Source organism: Poecilia mexicana, unplaced genomic scaffold (assembly GCF_051168715.1).
Source record: "Poecilia mexicana isolate PSO_F unplaced genomic scaffold, ASM5116871v1 scaffold_18, whole genome shotgun sequence".
NCBI lineage: Eukaryota > Metazoa > Chordata > Actinopteri > Cyprinodontiformes > Poeciliidae > Poecilia > Poecilia mexicana.
The window spans coordinates 16,534,091-16,559,670 of record NW_028263387.1 but is presented as its reverse complement, the minus strand read 5'-3'; the positions used below and the strand labels follow the sequence as shown (position 1 = coordinate 16,559,670).

Here is a 25,580-nt window from a genome sequence, read left to right as displayed (position 1 = left end):
GGGGTTTCGAGAAGGAGAGGGGAATTCTGTTTTTTTATTATTTTTTTTATTCCTGATCCCCAAAGTATGGACTAGAGTGTGAGCGGCTAGATCAGAGGGCTCTGGCAGCCATAAGGTGGAGTTCACACTAGTGTGACTGCGAAGCACATCTTTCTAAGGCACACGTGGGAGGCCTCTGGGAGCAAGCTGGAAATAAGACTTTCCAAACAAGTTAAAGGGTATGCCTGTGAACATTTCCAGTTTTAGCAACTGAGGATTCTGTTAGTTTGCCTGGCATGGTGAGATACTCTAGCTGTTTTTTTTTTTTTTTTTTTTTTGGGGGGTGGGGGGGTGTTCACATGTCGCATGTCTTACAGAAATAAAAAATATATTTGTTCTTGTTTTTCTGGGACCTATTTGCTCTCTGTAGAAAAAAAATCCCGTAAATCTGTTTGGGGCATCGTACATGTTTAACTTGCAAACCTTCCACTTGTTCAACTCTATGAAAGATTCAAGGATTTTCCAATGAATAGATAAAGGGACGTATACTTTTGAAAATTTCAACCTCAGTCAGACTGGATGCAAAGTGTCTCTGAGTATTCGGTTTTAAGTCTTTGCCCCAAACCATCCCATTGTAACTCTGGGTGTATATTTACAGTTACAATGGGTTGACGTCCTGCATATTCAATCTCTTGCAATTTGTAAAAGTTTTTCTTCCAGGATTTCCCAGTATTTAGCACATTCCTTATTCACGTCAACTGTTTCAGTGTCTCTGCTGAATAAAAGCATTATCCATAGCACAATACCGGCTCCAACATCTTTTACTGTTGGTATGGTATGCTATTGTTAATGTGCAAAGTTATTTTTCTGCCACTCATATCCGTGTAGACCACGAAGCACAATGTTTTGGGTCTCTTCTTCCATGGTGTCCCTTGAACTGTTGGTGGTAAACTGCAAACAGGACTTCTTGTGGCTTTCTTTAATGATATGGCTTTCTTCTTTTTACTTTCACTTCCTCAGACAGGCTAAAAATCCTTCCTGTAAGGTTTGACAACTTTGAATGACCCTTTGGCACAACTGTGTGTGTGTGTGTGTGTGTGCGTGTTTTAGTATTTCTCGCCTTGCAAGTTTCATATTTCCAACAAAAGACACATTGTGAGGACCCATTGTTATGGGGGCCTAGAGCCTGTGCTTCATAAGAAGTGTTTGTTGGATAAGAGGTCAGATTTAGAGCTAAAATGTGTATTAAGGCTTAAGTTAAGTTGAGTTCAGGGTTAAGCATTTACTGGTAATGGTTATGTTTGAGGTATAGGTGATGGTTAGGTAATATAAATGAACGGAAGTGAGTGTCAAGTCCTTGTGAAGATAGAAAGACTTGATGCATGTGTATGAGTGTGTGTTTGATTGTTTGTCTCATCCGGCTCAGAGTCCACCCTGTGATGGACTACCAACTCTAATAGGACTGATCACGCTATTTGTTCGCTTATATCAATCCTTCCACACTGCAAAAATTTTGCACCTTTTCAATTTAAATTAATAGGAAAATTGCATGCCACAGAGAAAACAAATTACCACGTGCCTTGTTTGAGAATTATAGCAGTAATATTTACTGGATTGTGGATAACGTGGCCTCATAAAATAAATGACTAAGCTTCTTTTTTCCTTTTTTCATGCCGTGCTAATTTCACTGTATGATACCCAAATCTAAGAATGCAGACTAGGCTGTTCATTTTAAGACCACAGGTTTTATTAATGCACTCTGTCTTCTTGCCTTATTGTTATTCTCTGTGCGTCAGTTCAAAGAGTTTTATGCAAGCAAATGTTTAGGAAAACTCATTTGCATGTAACGCCGGTCCGTTCCCGCTGTTGTCACTGGAAGTATAGGCCTACCTTGGAAGCAGGGTTACCTTGAGTGTTTACCAAAGATGGGAATAATTTTCATAAAATCAAATTGTCCAGATGTATGTGACATCACTGTAAGTAAAAAGATCACATGAGGCAGTAAGCAAAAGTAATTGCACGAATAAGCATTTTTCTCTTGACAAGTTTAATTGCATAGCTGTTGGTCAAATAAAGTCACAGCTTTAACTTAATTCATCTGAGAACATTTGTAATATTGTACGTTCAAATATTAATCACAAGTGTGTGGTTACCAGAAAAAAGATATTCCTTATAAAAAGTAATTCCTGTGTTAGTCACTGTATAAAGGCTGTCATACAGTTTGTTTTATTTTCTTTACTTTGTATGGGAAAAGCATGTTTTTTTTCTCTTATGTTCAGTTACCATAACAGCTAATTTTTTAAATCCTTTTTCAGACTTCAGACAGTCTACAAAACCACAGTTTGAAGCAGAAAAGTTTAGTTTTACAGTAGTTAGCCTGAAAGCGCATGTTTCATTTGGAACATGCGTCTGGAGTGCTAAATGTTTGCTTTACCTCGAGTGGACCAGTCACTGGGTTTATTCAAGAAGCAGTGCGTCATAAATTTGAATTCATTTTCTATTTACTTTATTGACAAAGCTCTAGTTCACAACCAAAACCATCTTAATGTATTTGTGTTATTACATAGAATCCAGGTGGGTCCAAAATAGTGCACTCCTTTCTACTGCAATGTCCATGTCGGCCGACTCTCATTTATCATGGGCGTAACGTTTTTCTTCCACGTCGTGCTACTTTGTGTGAAGCTACTGCGTAATGCTAGTGAAGCCATGCGCAGCATTGCCACAATAATCTTTTGACATTGTAAAGAAGGGTGTGGCAGGATGGACTGAACACTGTAAAAAAAAAAAAAAATCGTAAAATCTTTGCAACACAAATTTGAAATGTCTTAGCATTTATAATGCCACAGCATTATGGGTTCCTAATGTGTAAAAACCGCACACATGGGGATGATATTACCCACGGTAGGGGGGTGACACCACACATAAACTTGATGAAATGCACTACTCTGAATATGAGGTTGTATGTCAGTGGGAGGAAAAAAAAAAAAAAAAAAAAGAAGGAACTCAATCTCTCCCAGGTTGTCACACTCTATCAGCGGCTCGAGGTGCCGCCTCTCCCTGGCAATCACCTTTCGGGGGAGCCTCCCAAACAACATTTACTTGGATGAAGGTGTCTGCCGTGGACATGTAGAGGTCTCGCCACCTTCATCGCCACCTTCATTCCATCTTTTTTTCTAAGGGATTTGTTTTACGACTGGAAGTCGGGGCTCTTAGGAACATGACACAGGCAGAGAGGTGGTTAGTAGCCGAATTAACCGCGGACACAGACCTACCTGTTTCATTTCTAAAACTAAGCGGTATCCAAGCTGCCCTGCAAAATCAGGTTTTCTCATCTGTTATGTAACGGAACAATCTAAATGGGATTATTTTGCTCATGGATGGATGTTCATTGTCAGAGTCGTAGTTTGTGATTACATGTGCATCAAAGTCCAAAAAAAAAAAAAAAAAATGCTTCGGGTGGGATGTGACCCCTGACTCCTCTGGTTACTATTTACCAGATCCCTTCAGGTCCTGCTGCTGCAGCAAAAGAAGTTAGGTTTCCTTGGCTTCATTTTTATTGGGCCCGACGCACATGAGCTGGCATGAACCGCGAGCGAACGCAAACAGTGCTGGCCGTCTCACGTGGAAGGTGAGAATAAACAGGGTTCTGCCAGGGAGGAACATGCGCATTCATTACCTGGGAACCTGGGAGCTCCCCGTCATGCACTTCATCCAAACCTAAGCATGCTTCCAATTTGAGCTGCACTGAGTTAAAGTCCTGACTTAGTTAACCATTCTTTTGTGGTTGAAATTTATTTGAAAGTATGTGGTCTCCCGGCACAGGTAGCTGAAGACAAGAGTATCAACTTAACCCTTAAATACTGAAATGTAGCAAAAAATAAAAAATAAAAAATCAATCAACCCCTTCCACGACTACTTCTAGACATCTCACCGTTGACAATGCCTTGCAAAACTATTCTTGCCACTTGATGAAATTTATATTATAATGCAATTTTTGTGATTGATCGACTTTGAGAAGTTGTGCTGTTGAAGAAAATAGATGCAATGGTTTTGCATTGTAAATTGGAAGCTAAAGATTCTCAGTTGAATTTAGTTCTGGTCTTGGGCTAAGCCATTTGAATTCATGGATATGCCTTGATCAGAAACATTTCAATGAAGCTCTGACTGGTTTTGTTGTCCAGCTGGAAGAAGAACACCAGTCTTTATCATTTTGCAGCTCATAATTGCTATTCCTTTATCATAGTTTGGATTTTAGGTTCATTTATCTTCCTGCCAACACTGACCAGCTCCCCCTGTCTCTGCAGAATTAAAGCATCTCAGCATTCTGACATCACCATGTTTCACTGTGTGTCACATTGTTAGTTTGCTCCAAAACAAAGTTGTTGTTTTTTTATGTAGACTAAAATCCTCAGTTTTGGTTGATTTTGCTCCAATTTGAACAAAGCACCTTCATCTACATGTTTATTGTGTCCCCATCAAGACAAGATGGCTTCCTTTCAACAATTATTTCCTTCGTGGCGCTCTTCTATAAAGGTGTGATTTGTGCTGTGCTTGAACGCTTTTTCTGAATCTCCGCAGCTCCTCCAGAGGTACTACGGGATTCTCAGCTGCTCTTCTCGTTTTGAATAAATCCATCATTTACCTTCCACCTTAAGTTTTACTTGTGTTGCTCAACCTCATTAAGCCTGTAGTGCAGGGGTGAAGCATCCGACCCATGTACGGAGTCCGCAGTCCTGGACACAGCCATGACAGATTCGAGCCCTGGCCTGTTGACCTGTGCTACATGTCATCACCCTCTCTCACAACCTACTTTCCTGTCATTTCACTTTCAAGTAAAGGGCCAGTGGAGCACCCCCAAAAAAATCCTTTAGAAAAATTACGACATGCTCGAAACTGTCGTTGCAATGTGACCAGAAGTAAAAGGGCTTTTACGAATCGCTGGTTTCTGTGTCCACACATGCTTTGCCGCAGTATCGCTGGATTCTCTCAAGGAGGAATGTGAGCAGACACAAGAAAATCTGCTGTCAATAGAAAGGTATTAAAACACAGTGTGCTCTCTACAGGCTATAACCTAATCTTCGTGAGGAAGTAGTGTGGGAAAAGAAAGGTAATTTGCAATAAGTAATCAGAATAGTCACTTTTATAGAGAACTTAAACCCAGGATACTTGATATCGAATAAATCTGGTTTCCCAACTGTCTCGCATAAAGACCACACATATAACTAGAAATAGTCGGCGGAAGCGGACGAATCATAATACTTTGAGAATGTAATTTTCTCATGCCTTGCCAGTAATTAACCTCTGCACAATAAGGTAAGGGAAGCATCACAGACACAATCCCAGACCCGCAGTTTGCTTATAAGACCGGGTTATACGGGTAGGCTGTGTGTAAGAGCAGAGCGGCGAAAGAGGAAGGGAAATAAAAAGGAGCCGGGATTCGACTTTATCTTCTGCAGGAAACCTTTTCTTTTGCATTCTCTGCCCGGTTTTATTCAAAAACTGCTGTTTCTTCACTTCGGCTGAATTGGGTTTTGTTCGTGGCTAATTCCATCCCTTCTCAGTCCAAGGCTCGTGGGAACTGCTGCGATCGCTTACAATCACTTCAGTCAAACACCTGGGAGATAATTGACTGGGCTTCGGTCAAACTTGTTTTTTTTTTTTTCTTTTCCCTTCGCCCCCACCTCCTTCCCTTTCTCACTCTATTTTCCGAGTCTTCACAATAGAGACAAAGAGCGCAGGCACAAAAAAAAGATCAAAATCACTAAATCCATTCCCAGACAAGGCACTGTGTAGTTAGTCCGAGAGCTAAATTGCTTTTCCCATCTTTGGTCTGTATGTGAAAGTGGTTGAGTAACAGTTTCCGGTTTGAGCTTGGCAATCCTAAAGGAAGATGTAGTGTTGGAAAAACGCAAGAGAAAAACTCTTCATTGTCAACTTCATTGTTTGTTTGTTTATGTCATAGACCTTTCCAGACCTCAGACCTGCACAGTGAATATGTAAACCATGGTGCCATTACAGGAGACCAGAAGTTACTCAACTCAGGACTAATTCATACACTGTAATTTAATATCCACTTTTAAAATTCCAGGAATATTTCAATTTATGTTTTCACTGTCTTTAGTTTTTTCAAGATTCAGGGGGTAACGGATCCAGGAGGGGAATCCCAGACATCCTGCTGCAGTTGTACACTGAGGATCTCAGCTTAAAGACATTTGCATAGTTACAATATTTGGAAAAAGCAAAGATGACTCTGAGAAATCAAAACCAGACCCCCTCTCTCCTGCTGTCCAAGGCTGTGCCTCGAGATCTTGTGCAGAAATACCAAAAGCCCTGGTGGCGGACAAAACATCGTCCAACAAACACTGGAAACAAACTCGACTTTGTGAGGAAAATGCAGACACAGCTCTCGCAGTACTTCTACAGGACCCATTTATTGCAGGGGTGTCCAAAGTCGGTCCTCGAGGGCCGGCATCCTGCATGTTTTACTTCTCTCCCTAGTGGTAGCAACAACCTCCTCAGCAAGTCAGGGTTCTGCTTAGGCCTCTAATGAGCCATCAGTTGATGCAGGTGTGTAAAACCAGGGAGAGAACTAAAACATGCAGGATGCCGGGCCTGGAGGACCGACTTTGGACATCCCTGATCTAGGGGAATTCATTTACTGAAATATGCATAACTAGCTTTTCTAGTCATATGAAATTATGCAAAATTGACGATCATACTTTAGTGGTTCTCTTGGACTTTTATTATTTATCCTCTATTTAGCCAGGAAAGTGACATTGAGATTAAAAACTTCTGACCAGGAGGCAGCCAAAGCTACATTGCAGTTACAATTACTTACACTGGCATAAAAATAATAATAATAATAATAATAATAATAATAATAATAATAATAATAATAATAATAATAATAATAATAATAATAAAAACTGTCACAATTTAAGGAAGCTAATGTTCCTAGTCTGGATTTCAAAATGCTCAGTTGAATAAATTAATTCCCAGTGTTTTGTTTTTATTTGCAACATGTTCCATGTAGGTGGAGCTGAGTACACAAAAGCAATTTTTCCCAATTCTGTTTGTGGAGATTGTACAGACAGCAAGAAACGATCATTTGAAAGCAAAGAGTAAGACTCAATGCTCCTTTGTGATTGTTACTTTAATTATATCTGCAAAGGACACAGCAACTCTCTCTTGTGGTTTTTGTTCTGGTTTATGTTCAAGCTAGCATTTTTATGACTTTTTTTTTTTCAAAATTCGATCCTTTTTTTAAACACGTTTCCCCAACTATGACAGGCATTTCCCCTCCATTTGGGTTAGTTTTGCCACAGCATTATGTTTTTAAAGAAAATCCAGGAAAGGATTAGGCTTTCGTTTCATTCCCCTCTTTCTGATTTTTATGTTGTGTCAGTTTAAAACCCAGAAAAACAATTTTTCCCCTATGCTCTCCTGGAAAAAGTCTAATTTCCACTTGATAGAATACCCTTAAGCACTCACTAAAGGTTGCCAAACAACTTAGTCTGGTCATTTCATAATTAGCCACCTCAGTTACCCCGCCACACTCCCACACACACATATTACGACCTGGCTCGCAGTTTTAAATGGGAAAGAAACTGAAGAAACTAATCATTTTTGAATTAGTATATGGGAGCAGCAGGAGCAGTCATTAAAAATTACGCTGTCATTAAGCAGTAGCCAGACATTACAGTTTTACTGTAAAACATAATCACGTCCTTGTTTTATTATCTATCCAAACTATTTATTATGCAACAATGTTGTAGTGTAACTTCAACTTTTTGGAGAATTCATGCTACTTACTCAATAATCCTATTCAGCAACACGAGCCATCACGAATAAAAATCATATTACGGAGCCCAACAGTTGTCTCTTTGTAGTAAAACGGGTATTAAAAATATGGTTCACAGGGATTTGTTGTTGAAAACCGCTGCAATTTCCTTTTCATAAAATTGATCCCTACCTCATCGTGTGCTGCTTTCGTAATAAAGTTGTTTTACCGCTGAAACTTCTCCGATGACAGAGAGGAAGTCCAATGTTTGACACTTTAACTCGGGTCACACAAAGATTTCAGACGTGACTCAAGTGTTGTGAATAATCCTCACCCCACGCAATCAGGAGTCATTCAGAAATTCTACATTATCACGTACTTGTTGCATGACACTTTGCTCTTTAAATTACCTTGCAACAGGTTTGTTGTTCAGACGTTTACATTTTTAGGTTTTAAGCATAGTGTCATTGAAAAAAAATATCAGAAAATCTTGCAAATTCCCAACCAAGGGTAAAGGTATTATTTTGTTTACACCTGCACTTTCTTTTAAATGATTCAACTTTAAGATGTTTTACCCTTTTTCCATTGTTTTTAACCTAAACAGTTTTTTTTAACCTCTTTTTGGGGAAACATTCCTCTATAGCCATGTTCAAAACAAGTGGTTTATTAAAAGAAATATCTGTTTTATGTCCATTAATTTTGATTGACTACAAAGCCGGGCATAATTTGGATGTATAATTTATATAAATTCAGTGCTATGGACAAACTAATGCAACACATTCAATGAGCATTTCAGTTGTTATACTCAACTTAGGTTTGTAAATCAAAGACTTGAAACTTTAAATTTTTCACTCAAAGACTTTAAATTGAATTTGGACTTGCCCCTCGCAGCAGACTTGTTACTCAGAACCTTGAAACTTGACTTGTTTCTCGAAGACTTGCTGTGGATTTGCCCCATAAACACCTAAAAACCTGGACTTGCTACTATATACTACTACTGTATATCACTGATACAGTATCTACTATTAAACATCGGTCTAAACTGGAGCGCAGCAATTTCAGAGAATCTGGGAAACATTTGATTAAATTCCCTTTAGCAGATTTCAGGTCGGTCTGTGGTTCTCAAAACAAAGCAAATGTTAATCAGACATGACTCAAAACTGCTGGACAGCCCTGGATGTGCTTGGGCTGATTTTAGACATGGGAGGGGAAAAAAAAAAAAGAAAAAGAAAAAAAAGTTATTGCTTTGGGACAGGATGATGCAAGCATTTCTCTCCCGTCCCTTTGAGTCTTCATCAAAGTCTTGGAGGCTCTTCCACTCATGTGATCGCTCTGCAATGTAACCTACTCGGGTTTCAGTTGAAAGCATACTTTGATGGCCTACATCTTAGCGCTTCTCCTTGAACGCCCCGCTGCAAGACGTTCATGCGACAGTTGTAATTGTGTCATGAAAGATGCCGTTTGTGGATGCCCTCAACCTTGCACAGCAGATATAAGCATGTCTCCCCCTATAGCACAGTCGGGTTCGGGCATTGCATGTTGACGTATGGCTACAAGTCCCACCTGTTCTCCAGTTAAGCTGTTTTCTTACCGTATTGCCCATCTGCTCATTTTCCTCTTTCTACATTAGCCTGACAGACTAACTTAAAGTGAAAATTGATACCTGAGTGATGATTATCTAAAACACCATAGCTGGAATATTAGCAGATTTCCCTCCCATTATCAGGAAGAAGGAAGATTAAATCATGTCATCTTCGTCTTCCATATCTAGCTCTGTGGCGCGTGCAGCAGCCTGCTGCACGTTGGCTGCTGGAGGTATTTTTCACATTTCCAGGCCATTGCACTTGGCTAGGCCTTGATGAAGCCAAGAGTACCTGTTTTAATTGCTGTGTTTTATAGACTGTACACGGGGGCTCCACTCGCTGAATACGGCGCGCCTAAATTAATGGAAGCGTTCAGGGTTGGTGCATTTTTAATGACGACTGGAGGCTGCCAAAACAGTTTTCTATACGACGAGGCACGCTTTCCTGTCGGTCTGTGGCGCCCCAGCGCCCACCAGCTGGTTTCCAGCGTGAAGCCAGGAGAGAGGCTGGGCGCGTCTGGTGAAATATATCCCAGTCGGGGACGCTTTCGTTCGAGGCGGGCGCTGCAGCCTGAAACACCCCAAATGGAAATAGCCATGCATTTAACAGACATGCCCTCACGCGCAAATATACACATGTGCACATGAATAGTTTGGTATTTTTCCATGTTCGCACACACCTGTTGTCACTGTAAACACACACTCTTACTCTCTCTTACATACACACGCTCACGCACGCACACACACACACACACACACACACACACACGCATGTAGCTTATCAAAGAAAAACAAGAGTTTAGCGCTTTATATGTTGCCAGATACAGGGTGTGACCCTGATTTCCATTTGTATGTGGAGTGCAACGGAGTACAGAGAGTAGAAAAGGCAGTCGGCAGAGAAGATAACCCCAAAACATTCATTCTAAATTTATGCCGGTATCCTATTCCCTCTCACTGAATTAATGCTTTAATCTCTGCCTCTTTGTTGCATGTGTGCTCAGCGTGTGTGTGCACGTGTGGGTGTGTGTGTGTGTGTGCTTGGGAGAGTTAGGGATTAAATTTCTCAGCAGCCACTGTTTTTACAGAATGAATTTACTGCACAAGTCCAGCGTCAGGAAAGATGCACCTTTCTTCCCCCCATTCCTGTCTTAACTCTCACTCAAAGTCACATCCATTTGTCCCCCATCAGTTCTGCTGTCTTTGCATTTTCTCCTCCACAAAGAAATAGCTAGTGTTCTTTAATGGGAGATTACCTTCAAATGCAAGCTTAAAAGATTATGTGCTTTCAAATATGTCTTCGAGGTCCATTATTCGATGTCATTTTCCCAACGCCCAGTGCTCCTTGCTCACTAAGGCCATCTCTGATTCTTTTGTAGTCGTTCTGTGCATCTTAAATTTTGCCCCCTTTGATTCAGGGATCCTACTCACTCTGGAAAAGTATGGATTTTGATTTAAGCTTTCCAGACTTGGAAAAATAAGTAATCAGAACTGAGTATGGAAATTGATTTTTATTATTATTATTATTATTATTATTATTATTATTTGTAAAATCTAAAAGTTGTGTCCTTCCAGATGTTTCTGTTTCCTTCCTTCTTTATATCTTTCCTTCTTGCTGACTTTATTTCCTTGTACCTTCCTCTCATTTTGTCCGTCAGTCAGTATTCCTCTCACCCTTCCTTCCTTCCTTCCTTGGTCACTTTCTTTTTTATTCTTTCTTTCAGCTCTTTTTCTCCTTTTGTCGTGTCGGTTTTCCTGTCTTCCTGTAGTTCCTCTCATTCATCTTCGTGTCCTTCATTCCTTCATTGTCGGCTTCCTTCCTTTTCTCCCTCTGCTGTTTCTTCCTCCTGTTTCTCTTCCTTTTCTTCCTGTTTATCTGTGGTTCTTCGTAATGACATATTTAAAACGGGACCGCTGTGGACATACCTGCCATAAATCTGAACCTTTGTATGCAGCCCAAATGATCTCCGAGATGAAAAATGTGTATGAACCCTGTTTATCTAGTCAAATAAAAAAGTCACCTGTTCATAACAACCCATTTTTTTTTCTTTTTTGGGAGGGAGAAAATCCATGTCCGCATCTGTGACTGAACGCTCTGCATCTTTGATCCCGCGGTTCGCTCTGCATGCAGCACCACCAGCGTGTCCACTGACAGACCGTATCCATAATTTATTCCTTTCTAAAATGAAAAACCAGACGTGTGCTGGGGAATATTCATTTTTCTCCCTCCCCACCACACACAACCGTCCTGCCACCTGAGTCATCGCTTTATGAATTATTTTGACGATTGGTAATGATGTCCTGTGTTGGTAGGCCATTACAGAAGGGGAACTTAATTCGTCCATTGTTAATTAATTGCTTCATGCTTGGTGGGAGTAATAAAAATGCTATTAAGCAAAATACCTCTATCATTAACCTAACTTTGTTAATATGGGTATCAGTGGGGCTCGATAAACAAAGCCGTAGTGCATACTGCCGCGTAGGGGTAATTAAAAATGTGCTGCCATTAATTATATTGGATGCTGGATTGCCCAATGAGTTGGAGCTTTGTTGACTGTTCCCCTACCAAGCTGCACCAGTTGCTTTTGCTTCTCTGAGGAGGTTTACTCCAGATTAAAAGTTTGCATTTTGATTATCTTCATTATTCACAATCATTTTGTAACAGGAAAGCAAAAAATTTCTGATAATGCAATCTTTTTTTTTTTTTTTTTTTTTTTTCGGAGGCCTTAAATCTGCTTTGATATCAGTCGTGCTTTGAGTCACAAAGCCACACAGAACACGGCTTGGCTCGGCCCCAGCAGATGAAAGACAGCAGTTATGCAAACTGCTATAAAATGTGTTTTGTCTAGCGACCATAAAGCAATTCCCAGGTTAAATATCAGCTCTCCCAGCTTGTATAAACAGATGTGTTTGCACCATACATAAAAAGTTGACATCGCTGTGTACGCAGTGGAAGATTTGTATTGTCATTTGTAAACTGAGTACTTTTCCTTTAAGACCTTTGAGGTGCAGAACCTCGGAAAAAGAGTAACGGAACAGAAGCGATGAGAAAAATACGCTCATGTTTCCTAACTGACTCACTCAGATAATTTCTTTTAAAATACGTAGCCCAAAGAAGAAGGCAGCACTGCGTCCTACACAGGGTGTTGTAAAAGTATCCTTCCGACTTCAACTTTTTTTTGTATTTTGCTTTAACACATCCACAAACTTTAGTTTGTTTTATTAAGATCTCATGTTATAGACAAACACAAAGCAGTGCACAATTGTGAAGCAGAGCAAAAAAAATAAAATAAAAATGATGCATGGTTTTCAAACGTTTAAATAAATAGAACTCTGACCCATTTCCTCTGACGCCTCTAAATAAAATTCAGTGCAACAGCCCCCACCTGTGTGCAATTAAATGTGAAATGCCTCAACTTTGACTGGGCCATTCTAAAAAAGATGTTTTGATCTAAACAAATTGTAGCAATGACTTGATGTTCTTGCTTGAGGTTGGACCTCTGCAGAATCTTCCAGTCCAAACAGGGAGAAATCCACCCCACACCATAACACTACCTTCACTATGTACAATACACAGAATCATTTGTATGTCGACCAAAGATAAAAATTGTAAAATGTGACCAGACTTCCTTCTACATAGATATGTGACATGATGGTCTCATAAAGTATTGGCAAAATACTTTGTGGCCTGCTGCACTTTTCAGATTGTTTTTGGAAAATCTTTTTGCGTTCTTGGTTGCAAAATGTACAAAGGGTAGAGGTGGAGTGAACGTTTTCTAGGCCGTGTTTTCCTTCCTTTTTTTTGTTTCCAAATTTGTTTTTGTCAACTCTATCTTGTCGCTTCTCTGGGAAATTGGCATAGCCGGTACGAAATTGCTGTGATGAAAAACACTGAGCGGATCTCCAAGGAGACATTCGTTTTGCCTTCGTGCATCCCCCATTATTTTTGCCTTAAAAGCCCTTTCTGCAAATTAGCCAACATCCCTTTGAGCTCCCAATCCAGGCACATGGTCCACTTCCCTAAAAACTTTCTTCGACTAATTCCGGCACATTCAAACTTTAGTCATAAACACATAGTGCAGGATTAATATTGTCCATTTGCTTTAAAAACAAAGATGCACTGCAGGTTTGGATCAATGAGGCTTCTTATGTTAACAAAATTTAGAGTCGCATTTGCTCCAAGGAATGGTTGCCGATAGGTGCGACCGGAATATTAAGAGGCTTCTGTCATTTAGAAAGAACCCTGAGCATCATTTTAAATTGATTTTCTTTTAAATCGCAGACTTCTGCTCAAACTAGAGGAGACGTAAGTGCTAAATAAGCATGTCTCTGTCGGTCCAAATATCTTCCACGTAAGCCACGAAGTCGGAGCATCCAGTTTACAAGGAGAGATAAGGCCAGTTTACACCCCCTGTTCCATTCAGACTGACCCCGGCATAAAAGAGGCATCTCAGCTGTCTACCTTCGTGTGCAGCTACGGAGTATGCGCCATAAATCCATCCTTTTGTGTAAGGTGAGAAGAGAGGGGCCTCTTAATTAAGCTGGCGAGAATTTAAGTGACTCGCCCACGCGCATAAATGAATACTCGGGGAAAGTAACTGTGTCATCCTAAATGTGGATAAATGAATAAGTCACGGAATGCAAGCGGCAGTAAGTGGGTTAGCATGTAAATAAATGAATAAGTTAGCAAATTAGCGTTTAAGTGCGTTAGCATGTAAATAAATGAACGGGCAAGTGAATTACAATGCGAGCGGGTTTGCGGGGTGAATAAAGATGTTAAGGAAGCAAGAGTGTCAGCGGCGGGAGGGGAGTTATCTATGTGAGCAAAAATAAATGAATAAAAGGCCTGCGAGGACACGGTCGTTGGTGCGGCACTTGTTGTGGGGGCCTGCATCTGGTTGGCACGTGTCATATTTCCTCGTGTACAGATGACATGCCAATTACTTCTTAATTACACGCGTCATCTGGACCAAAGTGCCCAACGCCAGCGCCGATTAATCCTGTTTATTGCAGCAGCGACGGCAGTCCCGGCGGACACGCAGCACCTTTAAAGCGCACAACAACGAGGGATCAGGAAGAGGAGCGAGGAGAACGCTGCCGAAACCGAGACTGCTGGTTGAGCCTCCTCGAGGTCCAACCCCGCACTAGATTTCAGCTACAGACCGTCGGGTAGTAAAATAAGTTTGGGAATTTACCTTTTGTACTCCAGATAGTGGAAATTGCCTGAGACTCAACACATTTGACTGGAAAAAAAAAAAAAAAAAGAAAATGTCTGCCAAAAACAATAAGGTTGCCTACTCACGAGGAAAAGCCAGCATTGCCGCTCAGCACAATCGGAAACATGCTTACCTACACTTTCATGCCTGTTAGGTTGGCATGTTCCAGTCAGAGATTCATAATGTATTTCCTGAAGTAAAAATATGGTAGTGATAAAAAAAAAAAAAAAAAAGTGTAAAACATCTGCTGTTAAATTAAGACAGAAAAATGTGTATCTAATATGTCTGGCTTTGAGTTGAGGCTAAGAATTACTCACTTTCTTTGTTTTATTTCATTCTCTTCAGCCATTACTACCAAGTTGGCGAAATACTGTTTCGCTGATGGTAATTTAAATACTATTATTTTAGATGAAATGACAGATGTTTTTAATTGTTAAAGGTTTACTATTGATGCTTTTTTTTCCCTGCTCTCTTCTAGGGTTTTCTCACTCCACTACTCAGTTGTGTTTTCTCTGTTCGTCCTCCTCAGTAGTGATTTTATTTAGTCGGTATTCTGACTTCTGTATGTGTTATTGTTTCTAGTGTGCTTTTATATTTGTTCATCTGTTTTTGTCCTGTATAAAACGCTGTCTGTATGAAAAGGTTAACTAAAAACACAGTTATTTATACAACTGCTGAAATGATCTAACTTTTGTTTATTGAAGTTGACGTAATGTTATCTTTACTTTGATAGACAATCCAGAAATATGACTGATAAAACAACATTTTCTGATTTTCTTTTTTTTTTTCTAAGCAACAGTGCTTTTCAAGCTGAGCACTATAAGTGCTGTTCTTTATATACCCAACATGGGAGTTTAGCAAGCTGAGTTGTAGCTTTAAAACCTTTATAGGTGTCTCCTTTTGTCTCCACACCGTCTCTGCTAAAGTTTTGCAAACTGAAAGAGATCCAGTGTTTCACATAACCAGATAAAAACCACCGTTGCCCTCTGGACTTTCTCTGGCTTCTCTCACTTTTAAAGGACTTTAAACTGTAGGAACGGCATGATGGTACACTTTTTCTTTGTTTTAATTCGTCACCTGCAAGCCAGTGTAGCACTTTTCTTTCTTCCAGCTGTGAAGCAGTGTGCAGTAACACTGAGGGCACATTTTCCTCGAAAAAGCACATCTTGTACCTCACTTCTGGAAGGATAACTTTTTAAGACCTCAGTGCATCTTGATACCAGAAACCAGAAATTGTCTGCTATCTGATTATCATATTTAGTAGCAAATGTTTTAAATACAAAGGCAGCTTTTTTGCCGCTGTGTTGCCGTCCTTATTACTGCGGTTGTTGCAACCAGAAAGAGACCGCCCGTTTTGTTCTCATAAACGTGATAGCTAAGACGGAGGGCAATGAGTTCGCGTTGGCACCGAGACGACCTGGAAGTAAAAATGCCGACTTTCCTGAAAGCAAATACTACGCATCGCACGCATAGCAGATACCCATCGCAAGCAGAAAAATCTCCGACCATAACAGGGCCATGTGGGGGACTGGAAAGGTGGCAACAATGAGATTAAAACTCAGATAGAGGATGTGGTTGGGCTGGCGCTGGGTGTGAGAAAGACGTTGGTTTATCGGGGTAACAGGCTTACGAGGTGGCCGCCGCAGCCTCACGGTCTTCCCGACCCCATTTTTTATTTTTTATTTATTTATTTTTGTTAAAGTCAACACTTCCCGTCACCGATAAACTCTTTCATGCGTTCAGCCTCCCGTCTTCCTTCCCCCTTTTGCTTCCATATCCGCGCCTAATTCATGCCTCATCTTTGTCCGACTCTTTCCATCACTCCCAGCAGCTCACTCTGGCTTTTGTTACAGACTGTCACACTCTCTTTCAGCATTAGCTCCATCTCCATCCATCTGCTCCTTTTGTCTCTTTGCTCTTTTTTTTTTTTTTTTTTTTACTGGCATGTCTTGGCAAAAATGGGTATTGACTGCTCCTTCTCTTTCCCTCTCATCCCTGTCCCGCTTTTTTTTCCCATCTCCCCCCTCACCCCCCTCCACTCTCCATCACAGTGTACTTCAGCAGTACATGCTCCTTTTAGAAGTGATGTGAAGAGTAGTAGAAATGCCGCCTGTAAGGGGAAAAAAAGGTGATGATACAATCAGTTTTATTGTGCTGTAAGGATTTTTTTTCAGGCTTGTGGTTATACACCCTGTATGCAGGCTGTATGAGAGAATTGCAATTCGCATGCATTTCCCCCACCCCTCCCCCCCATCCCATCTCTCCCTCGCTCTTATTCCACTTTTCCTTTTCATTGCTGAAAATAATTAGGCTGCAATCTGGACTCAGGGGTGTAAATGTTTCTGCTCACGTTTTCATGATACAAGACGGGGGGGGGGGGGAAAAGAAATGTTGTGCTGCTCCAGAAATGTGTACCTGTGTGACACCCAACACTGTCCCCCTCCGCACGCCAGCCCCGCTCCCTCTTCCACTCTCCTGTGATGCTGTTTTAACATGGAGTTCCACCAGGCACGATGCACTTTAGCTGACCTAATTCTTTCCTGGCGCTCTTCCAGTGAGAAGAGTACATAAGGACTGCACTGTCAAGGTATTCCGGCCTGCCGCTCTATTATTTTAGAGCTCCAGCAACATCTGTTGTGCTTTGGGCCCTTCTTGTGACTCGCAGGAGGTTTGTGCAGTTTGAAAAGAAATGTACCTAATTTCGCCTCTGGTTAGCAATGAGATCTCAGTAATGAAGTTTCTTTTTTCTTCTTCTTCTTTTTACATCTCTGAGTTAATTTCCATTCCTTTGGTGAAAAACGGCAGAAAGATGTTTTTTTTATTTTTCTTTGTGAGGCGTTTAAATGTGCGTTTCACATGCTGGTTATGTTTTAGTGAAAATAATCAAGCTGTGTCTGTCTACGGGGTTCCTACACATCCCAGATTTTTTTTTCAGATACAAACATTAAGAGTTGTCAGTGGATATATGATGTTTGACTCTCTATAATTATGTATGTGTGGATAGATGGATGGATGGTTTTCTTCCTCCATGCTTATCCAGACTTTGAAAATTAATTAAGTTAGATACTTGTTTATTTGTTGCAAATTAATATTCAGTTCATCAGAATATTATTTTGCACTTAACTTCTTGTGGTTAAGTTCAGTTTAATATTAAAGATTAAAAGTACTATATCAAAAAATTGTATGTAAGGACAAGCAATAGCGTCAGCAATGTGTCATTTCTGTTAAAAGAAAATAATAGGGAGTAGTGGAGAAGCATAGATGTTTTTTTTTCCATGAATTTCTGTGATGCAGTTATAGTGAGTATTGTATCTTAGCCGCTAGAACTATTTCAGTTTAAAGAATCAGAGAGATTGTAGATGAGTGGGTCAAACTCAACATAATTCAGATTGAGGCCAATATCTGGACAGATCCTAGTAATCTAAAAGCAAAGTTATATAAATTTCAACTGCATTGCACATCAACAGACTGACGGGTTAGTATAACACCGAGCAGTTTCGGTGTTTCATCCAAAGCATGTTTCAGTGTACTAGATGTTCAAACAGTCAGGTTCAGAGTAAATAGCTGTAGATGACTGAGATCTTCTGGCGGAAAGGTATTAGTTTCGCTAACTGAAGACTGAAGAAAAGCTATCCCTAGTGGAAGTAAGATAATGACGACATAAAGCTACCCCACACAACCCCAATTTCAAAAGATTACAAACCATTCACTGCAACCGCTCTACTAAAAATTGCCCCACATTTCCTCCAGTGACATTGTTATGACATTAGTTCAGTGTTTTATAACAGTTTTAAAGTTGAGGCTTGCAGTATTTCAAATCAACAAGCGTGTGAATGCGTGTGTGTGTGTGGGGGGGGGGGGGGTGTGCGTGTGTGTGTGTGTGTGTGTTTGTAACCCAAACCCTCATGGCCCATAAATTTTAATATTCCTTGTGAGTGCTATACCCAGGCAAAACAAGAAGTCTCTCAGAAGCCCCTGCCCAGAGCGCATGTTAGGCTCTGCCAGGTTCCCAAAGACATATGTGCACACACACTCCCCCCCCCCCTCCTCTTTCCAGCACCACTTTTCACATGCATTTTCCATGAATTGCTGGTGATCTTAAACAAGCCCTAATAACAGTCCCTCCAACACCCAGCCCAGGGGGAGGGGGACACTACAGTTCGCTTCACCGGGTGATATTTTTCGACTGTATCTGAGGAGGGCCAAACACATTTACCTCAGCTCTACCAAAACAGAACTGGAGCTCGGGAAAGGAGAGGGTGTTCCTGTGTTGCACCCTCAGGCATCTTTTTCCTTTTTTTTTTTTTTTCCTTGTGTTTACCAGTCACCACATGAGGCTGATGCTATTTTAAATTGCAAGTCTCTGCCATGGCTAACTGGCCCTAGCCTCTTCATGCCATTTGCCCTAATAATGTGGGCCGGACTCTCCGTGGGGAAAGCAGCCGCCATCCCGAGAGCGGCTAAATGACACAGTGGAGTTCATTGATGGAAAGGATTACACGCTTTTGCACGAAGGGCGGCAAAGCGATGTCTTCTCTGAAGGGCACAACAAAGAGAGAAGATGTGAAATCCTCAAGGAGGGAGAACTCACCGGCTCGCTGTATGCAAACCACAAGCATTTGCCTGGATTGTAGAAGTCCCTTATCTCTAATGGGTCTGCAGTCGAGCAAAACCTCATGTGCCTAAATATTTTTAGATTTTTAATATATTTTTCTGATTTTTTTTTTTTTTTTTTTTTTTAGATAAACACAAATAAAAACCTGAAAAGTGTTGCATGGAATTGGATTCAGCCTCCCTAGATCAATACTTTGTTCAATTACTGATGCTGGGCTGTGTTCAAATCGGTTTATTATATTTAGAGATTTAATCTTTGCCCTCCTTTTTGCAAAATAGCTCGAGTCCAGTCAAACTGACCACAGGAAGTTATGTTGAGCCGTTTTAGCTTTGGACTTTGACAGGGCCATTCTAGCACACAATGCTAAGCTTTTCCAATGTTTAGGGTTATCTGGTCTTTAGCTTCTCTATGCTTTCTGAAGACGAGTATCAGCGCAGCATAAAGCTGCCACCACCATGTTTTAATGGTGAGGATGGTGTTACTTTTACCTCATTTAGCGTCTAATGACCAGAGCCCCATTTTCTACATAGTGGCAGCGCCGCCTGCATGGCTTGTTGCAAGCTAACGGTATGACCTCTAATGGCTTTCTTTCAACAATAATTTTCTTCTTCCCTCTATTATATAAAGGTTTTTTTTGTGCAGTGCATGGCTAATAGTTTTCTCCCACCTAAACTGTGAATCTCTACAGTTCAACTCCTTCTTTAATTAATGCTCTCTCCACACACTGTGCCAGTCTAAGTGAATGTCTTGGCAGGATGCATTTGAGGACATTGTTTTATGACCCAGCCCCGCTTCAAACTTTTTCACAACCTCATCATTGACCTGGTTTGCTCCTCTTTCTTCATGATGCTGTTTGCTCACTCATTTTTCTCCCACAGACCTGTGAGTTTGATACCAGACTACATTACACACCGGAGGACTCTGTTTACCAGTAATGTGATTTCTGAAGGGAAATAATTGGGCTGGAGTTTACAACACTTGCACACACACAAACACACACACACACACACATGCCACACATTTTCAGATTTTCATTTGTAGAAAATCTTCCAAAACTATGCTCTGATTCGCAAGAATGTATGGGAAAGTTCAGTGGAAGTGGGAGGGGAGGGGGCGGAAACTCCACAAACTTGTGACACCATCCGACCCCGGCTCTAAAACCGCTTACTTGCACAGTGTGTCCATTTCTACTTCCTGGAGCTAGTCCTGTATGGCATTACATCCTGTGCTACTGCCGAGCCTGAGACCACTGTGAAATGCAACCACTTCCTCCACTGTCCCCTAGCAGGGCGAAAACAATATGACATATCAAGTGGAAAAATGACCCATGCGCCAAAGATCTGAAAGCACGTCAAACGGGCTGCCCGGACAACGAAGCATAAGCTGTCCTATTAAAGTCCTGAAGGATACGTGGATAGATGCGGCGCTCTGCTTTACCTCTGCCCTCAATTAATTCTCATGAATCCAGCCACCGTGTATTAAAATGGCCAGATGCTAGGATGGATTCTGTTGGGAGCAATGACATGCAACAAAGTGATATGAATCACCGCCCCCCCACATGCGGCGCGCAGCAGCAGCTCGCTCTCTGAGGGCCGGCGACACACTTAACAGCGAAAGGCAAAAAGCAAGACGCCGTCTCCCAAGAATGGATGGAGTGTCAAAACAGACGCCCCGTTTGGCTCCGAAATGACAACAGAGATCGATGCAAATTTGGCTCTTTTAATAGATATGTTAATATCAGATTCAATAAGACCAGAGATGCAAATGGGAAGCTCCGTGCCACGAGTCAGGCCACACTGAATATTCAAACAGAGATAATTATCTGTGGATTAGCCCCATTTTGGCTCGGAGGACTCCACTTGTCAACCAAACTCTCTTTAGAAACGGTTTAATCATCGAGAGCTTTACGAGGCCCTGTAAATGTCGGCACTCGCGACCCGACAGTTGTCATATCGCTTTATTTTCGAGTTTAGAGGCGTTTTACAATTTGTCAGTGTCTCTTTTAATTTATTAACTCTCTAATGGGTCTGTTTGAGCTGTGCTTTGGAGGTTACGTTAGACAGTTTGCAACATTCAGAGGTCTAGAGAGGGGGGATGGAAGAGTTTGGGCCACCCTAAAGGAAGGCAACATGCTATGCGAGCAATTTTTCACACTGTCCCATAGATTCACCCTCATGGAGAGGGTGCATTTAAACAAGCGGTTAAATGCAATGGTTGTGTGAAATCAAGACCTGAGGCTGATTTTCTTTGCGGGGAGAATGGATCGAACTGGTCCTGAAACTTGCGGCGCTTTGTGAGCTCTGTACTCTGCATGTTGAGCCTCGTTTCTGACGTTCCTTTTTCTACATTTTTTTTCACAACACAACCATAATATTCATTGTTTTTGTTTTTTTTTATTATTATTAGGACTTTAAGGGACTTTCATAATTTCGAAGTAGGTTTTGATCTGCGTAGAAGAGGATTATTCAGAGAGGCAGCCAAGAAAAGCTGCAAATATCCACAAATCAGGTGGGAGAATCCATTACACAGAGGATAGCTCATGTTTTCAGTTCGCCCCACAAGTCACATACAGTACACAGGACGACATGCATCATCTTGAAAAGACCATCCCCATTGTGATGCATGGTGGTGGCATAATCATGCAGAAGGGGATGCTTCTGTTCAGCCAATGGGAAGATCAGGAGCTGCAGAAAATCTGGGGATACAGCAACTCTCAACAAACAGTCTGACGTCAGAGTATTATTCTAAAAAACATTAATAAGAACCGCACACCAGTAAAACACACCATTAAACAAAAGCATTTCAAAGCCTGCACTTTCTTCAGGCCGTAGATCGCCACCTCTCTCCTGCTCCCCTTCATCTCCATTAAAAAACAAATAAATGGTTCCTGTATCTTCAAATTTCTGCCTCTGAATACATGAAAAGGTACCCTGCAGCAGGAAAGTGTTTTTAGTGGGGAAACAGAAGCTTGTTCAAAAGAGGGAATCATAGCATGCTATCTATCTTTAGCTTCTGTTGTCTTAATTGGTATGAAGAGGACAATCAGATATGCAGTAAAACTGTGACTTACATGCCGCTTTAGGAGACAGATATATCATTTATGAGCATAAACTTGGTGCCAAGTCCCCCCCCCACCCTCCTCCCACCGCTCCTCCCTTCTTTACCCCCTACCATGTCTGTCATCAAAATGCTGCCATAAAGTCTCCCTTTCTGGCTGCTTTACCTGCATTCATGCTGCACTTACAGAAGGAGAATTGCTAACAGCGTTTTTCATCAAAGATTAACCTCAACATAGAGTTATTTAGTGCTTTTTCTCTGCTGCAGTCACAAAGCAACCTACCATGATGCTCCGTGTGATGCCCATGTCACTCCTATATTGCTATCTTTGCAACCCTGGTCCATCTGGACTCTGTGAGGTCACTGCACACGCCACCTGCTCCGATCAGAGCTTTTTTTCCTTTTTCTTTTGCTTCGGTTTCTGGGTGGCATATCTCTGGGCACTGGGCAGATGTATAGATTTAATGCTACAAATGTCCATAAACTGTAACACCCTTACCTCACACTGTCTGGCTCTTCACGCGAGCCGAACAATTTACATTTCCAGTCGCACAACCTTTTTTATGGGCTTCTGTGCAATTTAGTGTTTAATGAGACTTACTGTATGTGGTTCACCAATTTAGGGAGACAATTGCTCTTTTGCATGCTCAGGTGGACTTAATAGGCTTACAAGAGTAAAAATTGGATTGGGGTTCGCATAGTCCTCGGAGTGAGTCTCTTATTACGGGAATGTATTGTTTGAATATAGCTTGGGTGTTTCTTGAAAAACGTAGTCCAAACAGAAACAATGACAGTCATTATTTAAAAAAAAAAAAAAAAAAAGCCCTATTGGTTTGAAAACTCATTGCTTTGTTATTGAATTGCTCAGAAAAAAACCCAAAAAAGAGCCTTAAATGGCACAAATGCAGCAGCGAAGATTGAGTCCGTCGTACCAGCTGTATACCTGTCAGTCCGCTCCCTAACAGAAAACCACCTCTGTTTAAGATATCCACAAAGCTTCTGTTTTTATTCACTCTGGTGGTGGTGTTGCCTATACAACATCCCGTTGACAGTATATACAAGGCCCACGCTGCCACCTGTCCTTTTGTTTCATAGTCTCTATGTAGAAAAGGAAATCTTGCCTAAAAACAGATTTATCTGATTCGGTTCTCCCCGCCCCAAACATTGGTATTTATATTTAAAGGGACGGCTGGAGGTAATTAGGACATAACTCAGAGAAGAAAAACTCCTCTTCTAGATTAAAGAAGAGGAATTTTCTGAATTTAAGACCAGTTTTAAATTCATAAATTAAAAGAAGATTAAAAAAAGGGGGGGAAAGAGTAGTTTATGTATATTATTGACTTCTGTGGCTAACTATAAGTATCTTACCTGCAGTGGTTGGATTTCAGCTAATACCCTCAGCCAATAGGGTTTCCCCACAATGTTAAAATAAAAAAAATAAATAAATAAAAAACTTGAAATTAGTTTTTGGTGCTCTTTGCTATTCTGATAGTGTTGGGGGGGGGGGGGGACTGAGAATGGAGCAATGTTTATTTATCTATATTTCATTTCCAAAAGAAATAAACATCTGGAAATGTTTGAGGGTAAAATTTGAAAATAGGCCAATAATTTGGGAAACTTTACATGTTTTTAAGTGTGAGACTTAGAAATAAAGGCATCCGGAGTGAAAGGGATATTTTAGATGTTTACGTTTTGAAATTGGTGGAGTCACCTTTGCAACAACTCTTTGTTGGGATACAATAAAAAAAACCCAAATGAAACGATGAACATGAAAACAAAACCCCTATCTAAATACTCTTGGTGCCAAGATTAAACTTAAGAAAACTAAAATGAAAACATGAAACTTTGCCATCAATAAATGACAGATTCAAGAGTCCATTTCATGCACATATGTTACTCAGGCGTTAAAAAAAGAAACGTCATGGCAATGTTGAAGTGGGCAACTTTTGCAATTGTTGGTGTTTTATGGAGTTTAAGTTTGATCTCATGACCAGTATCCAGTTATTTCTAGGAAACCTTTGTAGATATTTGAAGTAAGCCAAAAATATCTAAAAAGTCTTAAGTTTGAAACGGATTTGAACTTTAGTGACGGTGGCAGCAGCATGCTGTGGGGATGATTCTTTCTTTAGTCATCCCCACAGCATGCCGCTGCCACTACCGCACAGCAACACAACTAGTCTACCTCTTAATAATTGATATAATAACTCTGAAAATAGCAGGCTAAGACGATAGAGATATAGTAATAAATAAAAGCCAATAAACAATTGGTTTGGTAATATTTTAGTTGATTTATTACTTTTTCAGCTTGTTGATTTACACGGTTATAAAACCTCCATGATAATGCCACCACTGTTTAATTCCTTTGAAAACACATAAGTAATTTATTATTATTATTATTATTATTATTATTATTATTATTATTATTATGTTCTGACATAGGATTTAACGTCAAAGAGATCATGATCTGGTTTTCCGGTGGACATTTTTTGCAGTGCACCAGTGGGATTTTACTATGTTGCGCTGCCAGACTCCGCCCGCTCGCCGCGCGTCACCGGCGTGTGGAGTGGAGTGGACGCGGAGTCACTCCCCTGCCTACTTTTAATAGCTTTGTCATGTGATGGAAAGCAGTTGTAAGACAGGTGCCCTCGGTTCATTCTCGGCGAGGGGCAGCAGTTGCCTGTGCGAGAGCGAGTGGGAAGCGTGTGTGGATTTCCTTTTTTTTTACTTGATTTTATTTTTTCTTCTTCTTTTTTTTTTTTTTTTTTTTTTTTTTTTGCCTTTTTGGGTTTTGTTTTTCGGAGCGTCATTCAGTGATTCTGGATGGCGTGGGACAGGTGTAACCAGGACTCGGTGTGGACAGAATTAGAGGTGAGCGCATCTTAAAAAAAAAAAAAAAAAAAAAAAAATCCTCCTTTCACATCCTTCTAGCCCTCCGGAGGGTTTTTTTTCCCCCCCACCTGGAACGATGGACAAGTCTCTCCTCCTCCTCCTCCTCTTCCTCTTCCAGTGGTGCCGGTGTAGCGCGCGCGTCTGGACGCGGCGGTTGAGGATGCAAGGGATTTACAGCGAGGGAGTATATGGCATGCGGAGTGTTGCTTTCCACCTCAGTTAAACATGTAGAGGCTGTCAGGCGCGCTCGAAGGGTCTCTTTATTTTTCCCAGGATCATCGCTTTTACCTCCTTGCAGGATCTGCGCTTGCAAAACTGACGGAGAGTCTCTTTCCAGCCGCGGACGGAACGCGCTCTGGGTGCAAAGAGAAGGGGGGCTTATTCATGCCGAAATGACTGAAATGTCTCAGAGTCAGGTATTTGTCGTTTGACAGATGAAATCCACTGGCGGTGATAATCTCACGA

At 41.0% G+C, this 25,580-nt stretch overlaps 1 protein-coding gene across 2 annotated transcripts in view; it reads left to right on the top strand.

Annotated features, from left to right (window-relative positions):
* The first annotated feature begins 24,700 nt into the window (after positions 1-24,700).
* Positions 24,701-25,580, top strand: part of ppargc1a (peroxisome proliferator-activated receptor gamma, coactivator 1 alpha) — a 47,075-nt gene continuing 46,195 nt past the window's right edge. The window contains exon 1 of one of the 2 annotated variants that reach the window (XM_088016206.1): positions 24,701-25,094. In XM_088016206.1, the coding sequence (XP_087872332.1) occupies positions 25,047-25,094 (48 nt within the window). In that variant the 5' untranslated portion in view covers positions 24,701-25,046. The remainder of the gene's footprint in view (positions 25,095-25,580) is intronic. The other variant, XM_014986098.2, reaches the window with a different exon arrangement.